This window comes from Mchenga conophoros, linkage group LG22 (assembly GCF_057382185.1).
Source record: "Mchenga conophoros isolate Kocher_MC1m ecotype Shallow Benthic linkage group LG22, M_conophoros_male_GT1.1, whole genome shotgun sequence".
In the NCBI taxonomy this organism is placed as follows: Eukaryota; Metazoa; Chordata; class Actinopteri; order Cichliformes; family Cichlidae; genus Mchenga; species Mchenga conophoros.
This window is the reverse complement of record NC_140546.1, coordinates 23,567,091-23,583,299: the sequence shown is the minus strand read 5'-3', so window position 1 is coordinate 23,583,299 and position 16,209 is coordinate 23,567,091. Positions and strand designations below refer to the sequence as shown.

Here is a 16,209-nt window from a genome sequence, read left to right as displayed (position 1 = left end):
ATCTCCCTTTTTTCAGTCTGAGGGCTTTTTAAAAAAGAGCCATAAGCTTCAATGTTGGATGCCGTGCTATGACAACGTCACTGCTCCTCCGTCCTCGCTGGGTCGACCCGTCGGTGATGTTCCTCTACGACAACGGCGGCGGTTCCGATGAAGTGAGCAAGAACATGGAGGGTTTTGCTGGTGGCAACTTTGCTGCGAACCAGTGCAGGAATCTGATGGCGCACCCCGCATCCCTGGCACCAAGCACGGCGTACTCGTCCAGCGACGTGCATACCTCCGGGATGGGCGAGCCTGTGAAACAGTGCAGCCCCTGCTCTGCAGCTCAGAATTCGTCCAGCGCGTCCCTGCCGTACGGGTACTTCGGTTACCCGTGCAGAATGTCGCATCACAGCAGCATAAAGTCGTGTGGAGCGCAGCCCCCCTCCGCGTATGGGGAGAAATACATGGACACGTCCGCCTCAGGCGACGATTTCGCCTCCCGGGCAAAGGAATTTGCTTTTTATCCAACGTATCCCTCTGGCCCGTACCAACCTGTCCCCAGTTACCTGGACGTCCCAGTAGTGCCAACTATCAGCGCGTCTTCAGAGGCCAGACACGAGTCTCTTCTGCCTATGGAGAGCTACCAACCGTGGACTCTCGCTTCCAACGGCTGGAACAGCCAGGTCTACTGCGCCAAGGAGCAGCCTCAGCCCGGACACATGTGGAAATCCTCCATACCAGGTAGGCATGTGCCTTACACAGAATCCATCCTTTACAGGAAGCAGCTTTTTGACAATTTAAGTCCGATAGTACACACAGCAAATCCAGTATGTATGGTGCAGTAGTACATGGCGTGTTGATAAAATCTCCCTCACTGTGGGAAGAACATCTCAAATGTATGACAAAACAAATGTAAGCGACAATACAGCAAAGGGCGTTAAAACGACTAGATTAATATGAGGACGCTTTAAAATGCGCTAAGTTGCGTTTTCCTTTGAGAAAATTACACAAATACATTTTTCTATTGTTTTATCAATCACTTATCATTAAAGAGTCAAGCCTGTCCAGTTGGTTTGAGGATTTCTCATTTTCATCAATAACCTCAAACATCATGTTTTATTTTATTTAAAAAAAAGGTTGAAAGTGTGTCACTCAACTATTTACATTTTCTTTTTTTCTTTTTTTTTCGTGGGAGGGAAATTTTATTCTGAGAGTAAGTTTAGAGGCAGATTATCACATGTTCTTTTGTCTCTCTCTCTCTGTATTTTTTTTCCTTCTCAGACGCAGTGTCTCACGCCGGGGGAGACTCCGGGTCTTATCGACGTGGAAGAAAGAAGCGCGTGCCATACACCAAGGTGCAACTGAAGGAACTCGAGCGCGAGTACGCCGCCAATAAATTTATCACAAAGGACAAAAGGAGGAGGATATCCGCTCAGACCAACCTGTCCGAGCGACAGGTCACGATATGGTTTCAAAACAGACGCGTAAAGGAGAAGAAAATCGTCAACAAGCTGAAAACTATCAGCTAGTTTCTTTTTCTTTTTTCTCTTTTTCTCTTTTTTCTTTTTACACATTTTTTGATTTTTAGATGACGGACAAAATCTATGGGAAATTAAAACACACACACACACACACACACACACACACACACACACACACACACACACACACACACACACACACACACACACGGATTAGGGCAAGCAGCTCCTTCATGACCGATTATGATTCATATGTATGTAGGCAAATGTTTTCCCGGAGCTCCCCAGACAAACTTTCCGGACCCACCTCTTCCTGCTACTTGTTGTTAAATATTGTTCAGAGACTCAAGTGGGAGAAAAGAGAAAATGTATAGCTGCAGTAGGCGTGACTTCTTCTTCTTCTTGTTAATATTATTATTATTTTCTTTTGGCATGCTCACTCTCAAAGTGACCTCAGGTGTGTGCGCCACCGAGCTACACCTTTATCTAGACTACAACTTTTTAACGAGAGTGATAAATGGAAGATTCACAGGAAGTGACGGTGTGACAAATTTGGACCTTGTGGGATGTTAAATATTAATCAATCCCGGCTTCTTCTTCTTCTTCTTTTTTTTTTAAAAACCTACCCACATGTTTAACTTGTATGAAGTATAGTTTTATCATATGAATCCGTGCTCTCATGCATATTCAGTCCATGGTGCAATTCTTATTATCATGCTTAGATAATCGTCATATGATATGACTGATGTGTGTTCATGTCAATCATAGCTTTTATAATGTGTGTGCGTATTCTTGTGTTTGTAAATAAGTGTAAAAGTAAATTCCGGCGTGATATCCAGGTTGTGTGTGAGTCCCAATATGTCGGCGTTAAAGTCCGTCCCAATAAAATATGGACTTGGTTGAATTTTATCTAAGTTTGTATCCTTTGAGTTTATTTGAGTGATTATAGCTCAATTTAATATAAACATTATTTTTCCTTTAAACGTATTTACCTTACGTAAGAACAAAAAAAGGCGAATTTTCCTTTTTTACGAAATAGGAATTTAAAATACGATGAAGGCCCGCAGATTTGCTGTAGAGACGCACAGCCAGCTTTTACAGTTATACTATCTCGTAGTGGCTTTGCTGGGTTTGAGGTGAACTTTATCCAGAAATGCTATATACAAATTATATTTAGAAAGTCAAATATTTGAACTGTGCTGTAGACTCCCGTTTGGCTGTGGGATTAGAGGAAATAAATCAGTTGAGGCTGGTCTGTGCTGAAATATAAGCTTACATCGCCATCTAGTGACGACTGTGGAAAATACTGTAGTGGTCAGGACATCCCATTCAAAGCTTAGAGGCCTGAATAATAATAATAATAATAATAATAATAATAATAATAATAATAATAATAATAATAATAATAATAATAATAATAATAATAATAATAATAATAATGAACTTAGTCAGTAGCCCTAGTGTTTTAGCCTTGACTTTGACCACGCGGGAGAATAAACATACGCAGGAGGAACAAGTGGAACCACAATTTACTTTTTATTGAAGACATATTAAACTTTGCGATATGTCCGAAGTGCTCACACGGACTCACTGCACACTGGAAGCTATTGATTTAATATTAAAGTTTTTTTCTGTGTGTTAAAGTCAAAGTTAAGCGTTTGTGAAAGAGCGCCGAGATTGTGTGTTTTTTTTTAACTAAAATCAAAGCAAACAAAAATGTATATTAATATTTATATAATTTGCAAAAAGCCCAAATATTTTCCGGATTGATGAATCAGAAAGTTTCTTTTGGCAAAGTATTCACCTTCGTTGGTCTTTGTTGAAAATGTGAGAGAACAAAAAAACAGTGAACACTTATGAGAATCCCCGTATCTGTTTGATTATGCTTTGTTGTTTTAAGTAGGCTTACATTGAAACTCCCTTTAAAAGGTCTAAGAGAATGCCTTAGAAATTTCGACCTATACCCAACGACTGGATTGCAGAGTTTATTCAGAGGGTTACGTGTTTGGTGTCTTCCCGACAGCACTGTTTCGCACGGAACTGTTTCATTTCAAAACAATGAAAAATAAAAACATGGAAATAAATAACATATTTAATGTGTGCTTAGATTTATTTTCCTAAATAAAATGTGAATTAAAAAGGTCAGAATTTCTAGGTATGGTGTAAATGTTATCGTGTACATTGTGTCTGTCTGTTAAATTGTTATCCTTAAATACTTTCTTGAGAGACTGCCAGTCGTGAAATCGCAGACATCGCTATAGCCACTGGGTTAACCTTAAGGTTTAATAAAAAATAATAAATTAAATATTTAAATGTTGTTATATATATATATATATATATATATATATATATATATATATATATATATATATATATATATATATATATATATATATATAGATAGTTAGATAGATAATTATTATTAATTTAAACATCTTATTTCATCTTATCATGTTTTTATCACCTAATGACGAGGACAATGTTGTTAATTTATTATTATTATTATTATTATTATTATTATTATTATTATTATTATTATTATTACTTACTTACTTACTTACTTATTTACTTACTATATAGTTTATTCATTAGCATAATCAATATCCTCTTTGTTGTTTGGTTATAGCCAAAACCCCAGTCGCTTAGTCTGACTAAAAATTTCAGCCTTATTTGTGTAGGTCTAATATCTACTTTATGTTCCTTTTTTGTTTGCTGTTCTTAGGCTTTGAACAGATTTTGATCAGCGAGTTTAATTTACCATTCATACGGTATTTACTTTCGTTTGCGCGTTAAAAACCCACCTTAGTAGGATGAAAACAAACATTTGCTATGGGTTGCATAAAGTAAGTCAACAGTGGGCCGGACTATGAACCGTTTTTAAATGCTCTGTAGTGCCATATCTTGTGCTCCTATCACGCACATGCCCAGCTGGCTGATCAGGACAAACACCAGAGCCATGTGAGACAGCAGTCAGAGAGCAGGAAATGTGATGTTACGTCTCTGCCACGTTTTCTGACGTCGGCGCGGCGGGGCGCGCACGTGTTAAACAAGCACATAGATGTGGAGAAAAGTTTGATGTCTGACTCCAGAACGCGCCTCTGCTCCCGAAAAACACGCACAGGAAAGCGTTGAAGAGGCGGAAGCTGCGGAGCGGAAGTTACTTGTGGCATTACCTAAGTGTAAGTTTATTGGCTACGAGGAAGTAGAGCGTGTTGCTATTGGCTTAGTGAAAACCAAAACAAACACGAAAGTCCCGCCTGCAGCCTGAGAAACAACGTGAGAGTCCAAAGCTCAAAGCACAATGCTCCGCCTACCCCTCTCTCCTCGCGAGAGCTATCTTTGATTGGACCGTGGCTAGAAAACTCTGGAGGCTGGACCGCACTGTGTTCAAAAATTGAATTCTGCTGCCACACTAAGGATAAAGAGTGTATTACAGCTTGTTTTAGAGAATAAAAAGGTTTCAATTAGCATGTTGTAGAATGTCAAATAAACTAGAGAATGAGTTTTGAAAGCGCAGAAATTTCAACGCGTTTCTATTTTACTATCAGCTTTTAATTTACACAGTGGAAGGTAATGATAAAACAAAAACAAAACAAGCAATGGACAAAAGTCACTGTTAGTGTTTTCTTTAAATAAAAAATGCGTCCTATGAAATAACACTGGACAATTTGACATGCTTAGATTGTAGAAACTGTGTTGTACACGATGCACAACATCACTCCACGCGCTGTCAGCCGTGAATGAGCTCTGCATTCAGGGCCGGCTCTTTGCTTTGCTCTTTACATTGACCTTCGCTGTCTCTGAGCATAATGGAGGACAGGCCTGCAACCTTCACTTAGCCTGCAGTGCAGCTTTCAAGCTTGATAGCGTGATTTTGGAAGATAATCTTGTAATACAGCACAAAGACCCCAAGCGGACATAAGCTTACCCAAGACCGTGACAGCGGGCCAATAGAAGCACTTGACCGAGATTATATGAAAGCCTCCTCCATGCCCCAGTCGGCGCCTCAGTCTTTATAGACAGAGCGGGTTTCCTGTCCGGATATCAGATCATCTCATTTGGTTTCATGTATAAATGCCCCAAAATGTACTGTCTTCATTCACGAAGGGTATACAGACTAGATTTAAGAAGGATGTACCGGCAAGGATGCGTCAGTCAAAGCTAGCCACTCGTTTGTAGGTTTGCGAACACCCCCAGCACAAAATTGTTCATTTTAAATGGTGGTCAACAATAACAAAGATCATTATACATAATATGTCGAATCAATTGTGTGATCAGTTGATCTGTGATAACTTGAATTCTTATTATGTGGGCAAGTCGAAAAGACTCCACGGAAACGAAAGAAATACATCTGTTGTTGTTTTTTAGAACCTGCTGTCCTTCTCTTATATAAATAGCAAATTCACTGAATCATCTTACCTGATTTAGAAGATTCATTTATAATAAGTGAAGCAAATTGTGGGAGTTTCACATTTGTTTGTGAATCCACGTAAAGAAAAAAAAAAGAATTAAAATCCACTTGACAGTTTAAAGTATAATCCGTTATTTCACGATGATTTGGTAACCATGAGGGCCATTTATATTTGTGAACGAAAGTAGAATTTTTGAAGTCGCCCATTATTATTTGAGCTTAGATTCAGCAATTAAACAAAAGAAAAAAGAAAGAAAAGAAAAGAAAAAAAAAGAAAAAAGAAAAAAAGCAAGAAACTCGGCGTTGCGTCCGCAAGATGTCAACATCTTGAGAAGATCATTTCAGCGCCGAGCAAGCTGAAAAAATATACAACAGAAAAGGAAAATACTGAAGGTTAATGTGGTGTAAAAATGTGACTTTTTAGTAAGAAAGAAAGAAAGAAACGCAGGTCGGGATTTGCGTTATTTGACGCACACTGCGCCTGTTTTTAGACCCCAAACAGATTTTTTCTCTCTCCTCGTTTAAGTAAAACTAAACGTCGCATGGTCGTGTAATTTTATCAAATGTCCTTTCAAAGCGATCGTTTTTTTCATGTTGTGGGAGATCGCAACTAAACACTAGAACTCAACCAAAGATCTGGCGCATGTAGGCTTCTAGTTTTATTTATTAGAGGACTGAAATCCAACTGGTTACCTATAAGAAATAAAATAACTAAGATCTTCTAAGAATACTCACAATTTCTGGGTTTATTTGCCGAACGCTTTTTATGTAAAAAAAAATGAATTTTCTATTTCATTATTCTATTTTGTACTTTGTGAGGAGTTTTATTTTTATTAATGAAGATGAAATCCTTTAATTTCGCTTTACTCGCGTCTTGGTTCTTTCTCGTATTCCTTGTTATTCTTTCAAATGACCTCTTTGTAAATATTCTTTTATTCCCCACACCACTTTATGTCCTTTTGTCCAGTCCCGCTCCTCCTGGCGCCTTGTTTCTCATGACACCCTCTGCAGGCTAATCCAGCCTTGTGATTCTCCCCTGACTAGCCGGAGGCGCTCCCGTTGACCGTGGAGTTGGTCAGTTTCGCCTTGGAGCCCTTGTGTGGTCCGCCAGGCCTCTCTGTCATCGCCCTCGTTTCTGTCACCTGTGGATAAATCAACAGATGTTCGCTTAATCGGGTTCACGTTTGCTGATATATTCCAGCTCGTTCGTTTGTACGCAACCAAGTGCGAGCTCTGATTGTTTCATGTTTCAGTCTGATGGTTTTATAATCCCCCAGTAAGATGGTGGCGGCTGAGCAAGCCCATGTACAATTCAAGTTCAAAAACACTTTATATATTAATGTAGTGCGATTTTTTAGGACACACAAGCAGACGAATTTGCAGTTTGAAGAACTGCTTTGGCGAAACAGAAATAAAGGAAGCCATGATTAGTCTAATCTAGGCTAATCTGTTGGCTATTTTGGTAGTGCAGTTCCCGGCTGGTTTATGCGCAATAAAGCAAAGTGTTTAGTAAAATTGTGTTTTATTGAAAATATAGGAACACGCTCATTAAAAGGCACAATCAAACACCTGTGTTCTTTTTGTGTTGGTCGACTGTTTGTGTATTTGTTTAGACTAAGGAAGATTTTGAGATGAAGAATCTAGTCAATAGATCCTCTGAGGTGCAGGTGTGGTGGCCTATTTCTCAGCCACAGAATGAAAACAAAAAACAGCCTGTAGTAAAGCTCTGAGCTTTTTCTTTTCCTTGAAGACTGAAACTACAGGAGGTTTCACTGCAGGAGATTGAATACTCCTATTTAGCCCCCTTTACGGCCTATAGGGCCTACCTGACAGGGCGTTAAACTGTACTTTCAGATCCTCCCCACACTTGATTGTTTACTTGTTGTCTGACAAGGTTTTATGGCACAAGGATTGGGCAATCTACACGTCGCATTTTCGTCCTGACTACAAAAAAAGAAAAAAACGGAAAAACAATGCCAAACTATGCCACTATGCCAAACCAAGGACTCTTATTTTGAAGTGTTGCTATTTTATGCACAATTTTCTTTAATTGCGTGTTTGTTCTAAAAAAGCAAATCCAATGTGTGTTTATGCGTGCTGTGTGCGTTAAAGAAAACACAACAAGGAAACTTTAAGGTCATAAAAACGAGTGCCCTTGAGTAAAGTCACTTATTTGTCTGTCTTGGTGTCAAATCTATTGAATAGTCTCGCGTGGTTATGTCTTATACCCCAACCCCCTTTATTATTACTATTATTGTTATTATTATTATTATCATAAAACTTATCAGCTAGATGCTGACTGTGGATACTAGGCACAAGACAAAGCTGAACTCTAAGGGGTCGCTTTGAGCACGAAGTCACACAAGGAGTGTGTTGTTTTCTCTTCTATTAATAATTTGGATAAAAACCACAGCAGACGGTTAGGGCCCACAACTCTAATAACAGACATACTATTAGCTGCTTGCAATTATAAATTCACGTTATCAGGCAATCTTGCGACTCAAGGCATGAGTGGATGCAAAGGCAATTAAATGGAACTCCATCCGGGGCAAATGGAGCCCTTTGCTCTTTGTGAAGGACCCCCTCTCTCCCCGAACTTGAAGTCGACCGAAGAGACAAAGCTTTGGCTTTGAGAGCTTTTACGCAGCGCCAGACGGCAGTTTTTTTTCTGACCAAAAACAACACACGAAAGGCGGACTGAGGATCCACAGAACGACTTCCTTTAACGAAAGCACATTTGACATAAATCTGGCTCTCAGCTCACTTGTATCAACTGTTTTATGATCACTGTCTTTGTTAAAATTAACAAAAATTGTAATATTTCTAGACATTTCTTAGAGAAATACCGATTTATTCAAAGGAGAACTCTTACCTTAGCTGTGTACAGACACATGTTTCTATGTTGCTGAAATTCCCCAGCTGCTGACTTTGAGTCAGTGTAGGTGGTGACTTCCTATCACGCTTGACCGATTTTGTGGTGTCTGTCTGGCTTGAGGGGAAAGGCGCACAAGAATACTAGAGCAGCTATAAAAACCCAGGTCTGTGCAGTGCTGGCTTTGGTTTTCCTGGGCATCCTGTCCTCAATTACAGCTTAAAAGCTTCGGCACAACTCTTAGAATTTGTCTGGATTGACCGAGAGGCGGAGCGTGTGACCGCAAAGACACTCGAGTTGTTTGTGTCCCTGCAATTTATCCACATTACACTGCCTGTAAGGGTCTGGAACGATTCATATCAGGTTTTTTCCGTTTTTCTTTTTGACACAATCGCTGGGTTCTAGTATTAGTTGGTTCTCGCACAGTATTATTAGTATGTATGATATTTCAAGGTCATGTTTCACATGTGCCATCAAGAGCCCCTCGAATCCCTATATGCACATTGGGCAGTGGGGGCAGACCAGCCGCGGCGGTCTTAATCCGAGCTCAGGTCTCTCATTCACAGCACATTAGAGTCAAGTTGCAGCCTCTCCAAAACAAGCTCCACGGTGGCCTCAGAGCAGGGAGCCGGGGAATGTGCACTGTGGCGTGTTTCCCCAATTCAAATAGCAGAAATTTATTTCACAGGATTCAACACATTTCTTATCTTGTTTTACTTTAGTTTCTGTGAGGAATAGACTCCATATGACCATATGACAATCTTAACCATTTGGATTATCTACATCCAATACTTAAAAATATTCATAGAGTACATTAGTTGCTAACATGTTCCGAGCTATAATTGTAAAAATACTGACAGCGCTGTTATTTTAAAATAATCCATTAATATGTGTTTAGAAACGATTTTACACGGTGGTGAGATTTACGTAAATGTTTTTCGTTGTTCATCTGAGTAAAAATATCACGGAACTGGTGGAAGTTATTATTTGTCAGTACATAATGATATCTAAATGTCATGTAAATTTCTGGACGCCGTCTTCTTGCTTAACAGTGAACATTTGGATACATATTTGGACCAAAATGCTGCGAGATCGCCATGCGTAAAAGTGGAGCAAGCTTGACTGTTGCAACTTTAAAAGCTGCCAGCAGATGCATAAAATTGTTAACTTGAAGCAAAGCAGAAGAGCGAGGCGAAACCCGTTAAAAATGGAACAATGTTGTTATTCAGCAACAAGCTAATTAAATATGGACATTGAAGCATTCTATATTTAGGCAACAGACTGTACCTTTCAGCTGATGAGTATTTTTCTCAACAATTGATCGCTGTTGCTTGCGGAATATCTGTCAGTTTCTTCTAATGTTGAGGGTACGTATTAACTATCACAATAATTTCAAGTAAACGTCTTAATATTATTATTTGATAATCCATTAATGGCACAAGGTTTTGTACACACACTGTGTGTTTTATGTCTTGAAGTTAGAAACTGTTCCTCGAGCTACCTATTTTAAAGACGTTTTGAATTTATCCTGTCAAAATTCCAGTTTGGTCTTATAATGGTTCTAAGACAAGGCTGTGGCCAGCTGAAACATTAGCCGCTACTTTGAACATGACCCTGATAACCAAATGCCCACTCAGCCAAATGCTGTGCCGTAAAAGCCACCTAATGATGACCACTCAGACATTTCTAAAAGCGGACTTTACAAATAAGCTGTTTTCTTCCTCTGATAATGTGTTGTTCGAGTTATATAGTTCATATTAGATAGTTTGGACAATGTAGTGTTCATGATCCTTCTTTTTTTTTCATTTTGCTATTAAACAAGTCTTCATGCACATTTCCCCCCGAAAGACTGAAAAGTGATTTCAGCATCTGAGGTGTAAATAGACTGCATAAAACTTTGACTGCAACAGGCAGCATCCATTTATGGTTCATCATTCTCCTGACACGGTTGCATGTTAAGGAATTTATTTTTAAGCAAACATGGCGATAAAAGCACCAATGTCAAGCTTTAGGACACACGGCAGTCATGTCTCTTACACTCCTACACGCACACACTCTTTCCTGCAAGCGCACGCGCGACGTGGCGCGCGCTCACACACTATACGCGCGCACACACTGCACGCACACACAAGTGGGGCCTGAAAATCTGTCAATTTCTGCCACGTGACCTCCTCCTCCGTGGAGTGGATGGAGATGACTCTCACGTCAGCCTACGTCTCCCAATTTCTGCTTAGCGAACCTGCTTCAAAGAGGCAAGAGGCACGGCGCTTCAGAGCCATGTTCAGGGCGGTTATAGAGGAATCGTAGCCCAGCAGAGAGTTGTAGAAGTGGGTGAATACGATGATGGATTTTGACGAAAGGGTCCCCGTCGGATCGAACATGTATCTGCCCAGCTGCACGTATTATGTGTCGGCGGGCGCTGATTTCTCCGGTCTTCCATCGTTTTTGTCCCAGACCCCGTCCACCCGCCCCATGACATACTCCTACTCCTCTAACCTCCCGCAGGTTCAACCCGTCAGAGAAGTGACATTCAGGGACTATGCAGCCATTGATGCATCCGGTAAATGGCCGCACCGGGGGAACTTGCCTCAGTGCTACCCCAGCGCGGAGGACATGGTACACCGGGACTGCCTGTCAGCTCAATCCGCCGTCGTAGGGGACATGTTCGGTAAAAGCAGCCCAGCAGCCGCCGCTGCCGCATACCACCACCACCACCACCACCACGCGAGTGCTGGCTCCGCTGCTACCAATTTCTATGGGAATGTGGGCAGAAATGGAGTGCTGCCGCAAGCTTTCGACCAGTTTTACGAGACGGCGTACGGGAACGCGTCGGAGAGCTCCTCCGCGAATGGCTACTCAGGGGACAAAACGGCGACCAAGCCTCCCGGCTCCGTGCAGGAGGAAGCGCCATCGTGCCCGGACAGCGAGTCGAAGGAGCAGCGGGATGAAACGAGCAGCCCGGAGTTGTCTTCCGGCAACAATGAGGAGAAAACCGGCGGCAGCAGTACGTATTAAAGTCAGCGCCTCGGTTATGAGAGAAAGTTTGCAATCTTGCGCGCCGCTGTTAAAAATTTTATATGCTGTTTTATAAGCATATAAGGTTTATAGAGGGCCTGCAGACCCCCCACCCCCTTCCCACCCCCCAACAAAACTTTGTTATAAACTGCAGGATCACGTGTTTGGAGTTGAAATTGGCCGTGAAAGACACCAAGGCGGATATTTTTCTGTAAAACTCCCCGATGTTTACCAATATATATAATATATATATAATATATATAATATATTACCAATATATATATATACCCAGTAATGCCCAGCAATGAGTTGCTATACAGATCCGCGTTGATTATATCCACTTATTATGACCGTGCTTGTTTCACGGGTTCTTAGCGTTAAAAAGACCCCTTGCATGTAATTGAGGGTGGTGCCTCTGGTTTAAGGTTTAGCACACACGAGGTCTTATGTTAAAGCTAGCATGGAGCTGCTGTTCCTACTTGTACATTTCCCCTTTATTTGCTCTGTAAAAAACAAAAAACAAACAAACCAAAAAAGCTTTCACGTAAAACTCAATGCAGCAGAGTCTCATTTACCTGCGTCTACCAGAGGCGTCTACTTTAAAGTGAACTTGTTGTTTTCACTTGCTAGTAAAGGTCAAAGCCCAAGTGTATTGTCTAGCGAGCCAGCAGCGAATGGCTTGGTAATCTTTCCAGTGTAATATAATATCAGTATATATGACACTTGAAAGGTTGAAATGGGAAATATGTTATTAATGCTTCATGTTCAGGAAATCCTCTCATGCGTAATCTGGGCGACATCCCACCCGTATAAATCTCTTTCTGTAAAATAGTCACGGCTAATTTGAAGTGTTTAGATTTTCTGTGACGCCTGTATTTCTTCTTCTCCCTCTTCTATTTTTGTGGCTTTCAGGTGGACAGAGGACCCGGAAGAAAAGATGCCCTTATTCCAAATATCAAATCAGAGAACTTGAAAGAGAATTCTTTTTCAGTGTGTACATAAACAAGGAGAAGCGGCTGCAACTGTCTCGGATGCTCAACCTGACCGACCGACAAGTAAAGATCTGGTTTCAGAACCGTCGCATGAAGGAGAAGAAACTAAACAGAGACAGATTACAATATTATACGTCCAATCCTCTGCTTTAGGGGGGTCGGGGAGAAGACGGCCACAGCTCCATTAGTCCTCTGCTTGTGGGACTGGTTACCTTTACAGACTGACTGACTCGCCTGGCTGTGTCTCTCCCCGTGTACATTGTGTACCACATTGGCCGCAGCAGCAGCAGCAGCAGCAGCAGCAGCAACACTGCTCGATGGTTAATTTCAAGTTCGAGGACAACAGTATCTTGTGATCTGCAATACTCAAACAAAGAGGGAGTACGAACAGAGGCGGTCCGCGGACTTTGATTTCGCTCCTCATTGTCTCACTTTTGAAAATGTTGATTTTTTGACATCGCCAAGACTGTGTTTGCGAAGGCCTTGTTCATAATGTGACCTAAGACGCTTCATTTTCCTTTCGCGCGAGAAAAAAAAAGAAAAGAAAAAAAGACGTAATGAATTGACTGATCTAGTGTATTTTGTATTCAAAAGATCTGATTTTTTTTCTCCTGTTTTTCAAATCAGAAAACTTGTGGATTTAGGCTGATGGTGAATATCTTGCCAACCGAATCTATATTGGTGTGACCAAATAATGAATCCGACGGATGACAATGATGTGGGTTTTTTCTTGTTTTGTGTGCTTATTTATTTTGTAGCCTCTCGTTTACCATCTTACTTTGATGCCACGGCTATCCAAGCTAAAATCGGTTAATACACGCTGACTACTGGGATCCCATGTTGTAGTCTGAGCTGACCTCAAAACGAGCTTTTGTCGTATTTTCTGTGCCCTGCAAACCAAGGATTAGCAGACTAATTTTGTATTTTGCGTATCTTTCAATTTCCAAATCAATTCTAAGATGTCTCTTTTGATTTTATCAATCCAGTATTAATAATCCAGGTCTATGGGTCCGTGTGGATTTGCACTGAGGTACACGCCCCGAGATGTTCACAACAGGTAACCTTACGCGGTGGGCCCCTTCGTTTTAAACAAGATTTTCAGTTCACGATTCTTGAATCTTGACAATTGTCGTTTAAATAAAACAGAAAAAAAGAAGAGAAAAAGAAAGATGAAGATTAAAAAGATTAATTTTTAATCTTAATTTTTACCGTCAGGGCGAGGCTGGCCAGGATGATCACACTGAATTTAACTGCTTGGTCTGCCCGAAATATTGTGTATCATCATTATATCATTATATTTCCAAATAATAAAAAGTGGAATATTACCGAAAATCAACTTGACTTGTATTTTGTCAGTGACTTTGCTTTTTCAATGTGTGTGTGTATGTATATATGTATATATATATATATATATATATATATGTATGTATATATGTATATATCTCACACTTACAGCGCAGCAATCACAGTGAGCTACCTACAGGTATGAAACAAAACAACGGAAACAATGACTTTCAGTGAATTTAAAGGCTGAAATACGAAATATTAACCAAACAGTCGCACTCTCTACCACACTACTGCAGATTAAACTCCTCCTGTGTGAATGAAGCAAAATCAATAAATCATTAAATAAATACCCAACAATTCAGAGTCTTTGCCAGCTGTGTGCTTAGATAGGTTATACAAATATAAAAACAATAATAAACCTGAATCGATACTTAAATTATGTTTGTGCTGCTGTGCTCTCCAAACATTTTTCAGTCTCCCTTGCTGTATTTTGAGTTATATAACATATTTTGCAATTCTTGCATTCCATCTAAAGGAAATCATTGTTACTGAATCTTTGCAGATAGCTTATAGGTCACCTTTTATCTGTCACAGTCATATTTATTGTTGCCAGCATATTGCACCATGTGTACTTTATTCTCGAATCTTTTCTCTCTGCTTGTGTCTGTCCGTGTGCGCAAACTGTCATTTTGCTGATTGGCTTTGGGAACCCTCTCCAACTGGAGTCTCCTTTGGCGAGGGTCGCCATATTTGCTGTTGTTATCGCTGTGTTTATGGGAGCTAGCCGCAGCGCATTGGCGTTCATATATGACAGTCAAAAGGGCCATAAACTCAGGGAGAGAGGCTGAAGTTTATGGTTGCCTCTCGCTGCCATAGTCCGGCCTTGCCTTGCGCATCCTTTACTGCGCGCTGGAATTCCGTCCCTAATTACGGGACATCCTCCCCGTTGCCGCAGCAACGCGGCCATAAAAGCTGTCTGAGAGTCTGGAGCATTTGTACAATTGGAGTGCAGTGCAATAAACCGTCTGAGACCCAAGGTTATTAACTGTGTTACCAAGGAGGCGACAGCAACGACAGGCAGAGGACGGATAGGAAAAGCTTCTGCTCGCTCGCTGCACCGGCTTCATTTGAGAGGCTTTTCCCTGTAGCGTGGTTTATCCACTTCAAATCATTCCTGAGGAAAAAGCTGCACTTGGGATTGGACTCTCCTACCACCGGGCGGCGCTATTGGGACCAATGTCACGGCCCTGGATCTTTTGATCTCCAAACTCACCTTAAAAGCAAACAGGTAAAAGTCTGGACCTTGAATAGTTTTGCTCTGCACTAAAAAAAAACAATTGTTCATTGCTTGAATTCTTGCCTTGCATGCAAGCCCTGTTAGTCCGAGATAAGAGCCTCTTTTTTTTTTTAGTTTAGTTTCCACATTTTTCCTCTGGTGCCCAAAGGCTTACGCGCTAGAGAAAGTCTTCCTGGGGGCCCTAATAAGGCAGCACATCTGTGCCAAGGCTTCATGCTGCATGTGCTATTCATTTTGCTGGGCTAGAGCTTTTTAATGGTTGGAGTGTAGCATAGCCGCCTTGTACCTGGAGAGATCTGCAACCCCTCCCGAGTCTAACCACAAATGTTTTGTATTTCGGGAAACTCTGCCTTAATTATTAGACAAAGGTGGACACAGCTCGTACGTTAATGACACAAACTAGGCAGTGGGTGCTGGAAGGAAAACAAACGGTTTTATTTTTCACATACTAATGCAGCTCATCTTAAATCACAGTAGTCGCCTCTGTGATCATTCTTCTCCGTGCTCTTCCTCTTAAAGGAATCCATTAAAATCATTTGACGTCGTTCCAAAACACACAATTCCCTGTCTACGTGCCAAAGCTGTGATTAAAAAGGTCGATTTGATTGCGATAGGGCAGCAATCGCGTCTCCTTTTCCTTCCTGTAACAGACACTATAGGGCTGAGGTTTGAGGCTATTCTGTATCAGTCCAAGTGGCGAGTGGCTATTCTAAACCCTAATGCGTGTGGACCCAGTCTCTTTTCTCTTTCTCTCTCTCTCTCTCTCTCCTTTGTCTCTCGTGAAAAATAAATGCTTCCGCTTGGACGTAATAAAACGCCGCGTTATTGTTCATAACTGCACTCGGGACGAACATGATACGATTCAAACGGCCTCT

At 41.0% G+C, this 16,209-nt stretch overlaps 2 protein-coding genes and 1 long non-coding RNA gene across 3 annotated transcripts; 2 read left to right on the top strand and 1 right to left on the bottom strand.

Annotated features, from left to right (window-relative positions):
• hoxa13a (homeobox A13a) lies at positions 1-3,551 on the top strand. Its single transcript, XM_085262634.1, has 2 exons — positions 1-720; positions 1,261-3,551. Exons 1-2 carry the CDS (start codon positions 69-71, stop codon positions 1,506-1,508), a joined length of 900 nt encoding a protein of 299 aa, XP_085118760.1. The 5' UTR covers positions 1-68; the 3' UTR covers positions 1,509-3,551.
• A 1,519-nt stretch (positions 3,552-5,070) lies between these two features.
• LOC146549528 (uncharacterized) lies at positions 5,071-8,931 on the bottom strand. The gene is made up of 2 exons (XR_014890463.1): positions 8,744-8,931; positions 5,071-7,013 (listed from the first exon to the last, which is right to left on the bottom strand). It is a non-coding gene; the product is annotated as an uncharacterized LOC146549528 (long non-coding RNA).
• A 2,052-nt stretch (positions 8,932-10,983) lies between these two features.
• hoxa11a (homeobox A11a) lies at positions 10,984-14,091 on the top strand. The gene is made up of 2 exons (XM_085262752.1): positions 10,984-11,747; positions 12,671-14,091. Exons 1-2 carry the CDS (start codon positions 11,084-11,086, stop codon positions 12,901-12,903), a joined length of 897 nt encoding a protein of 298 aa, XP_085118878.1. The 5' UTR covers positions 10,984-11,083; the 3' UTR covers positions 12,904-14,091.
• The last annotated feature ends 2,118 nt before the right edge of the window (positions 14,092-16,209 follow it).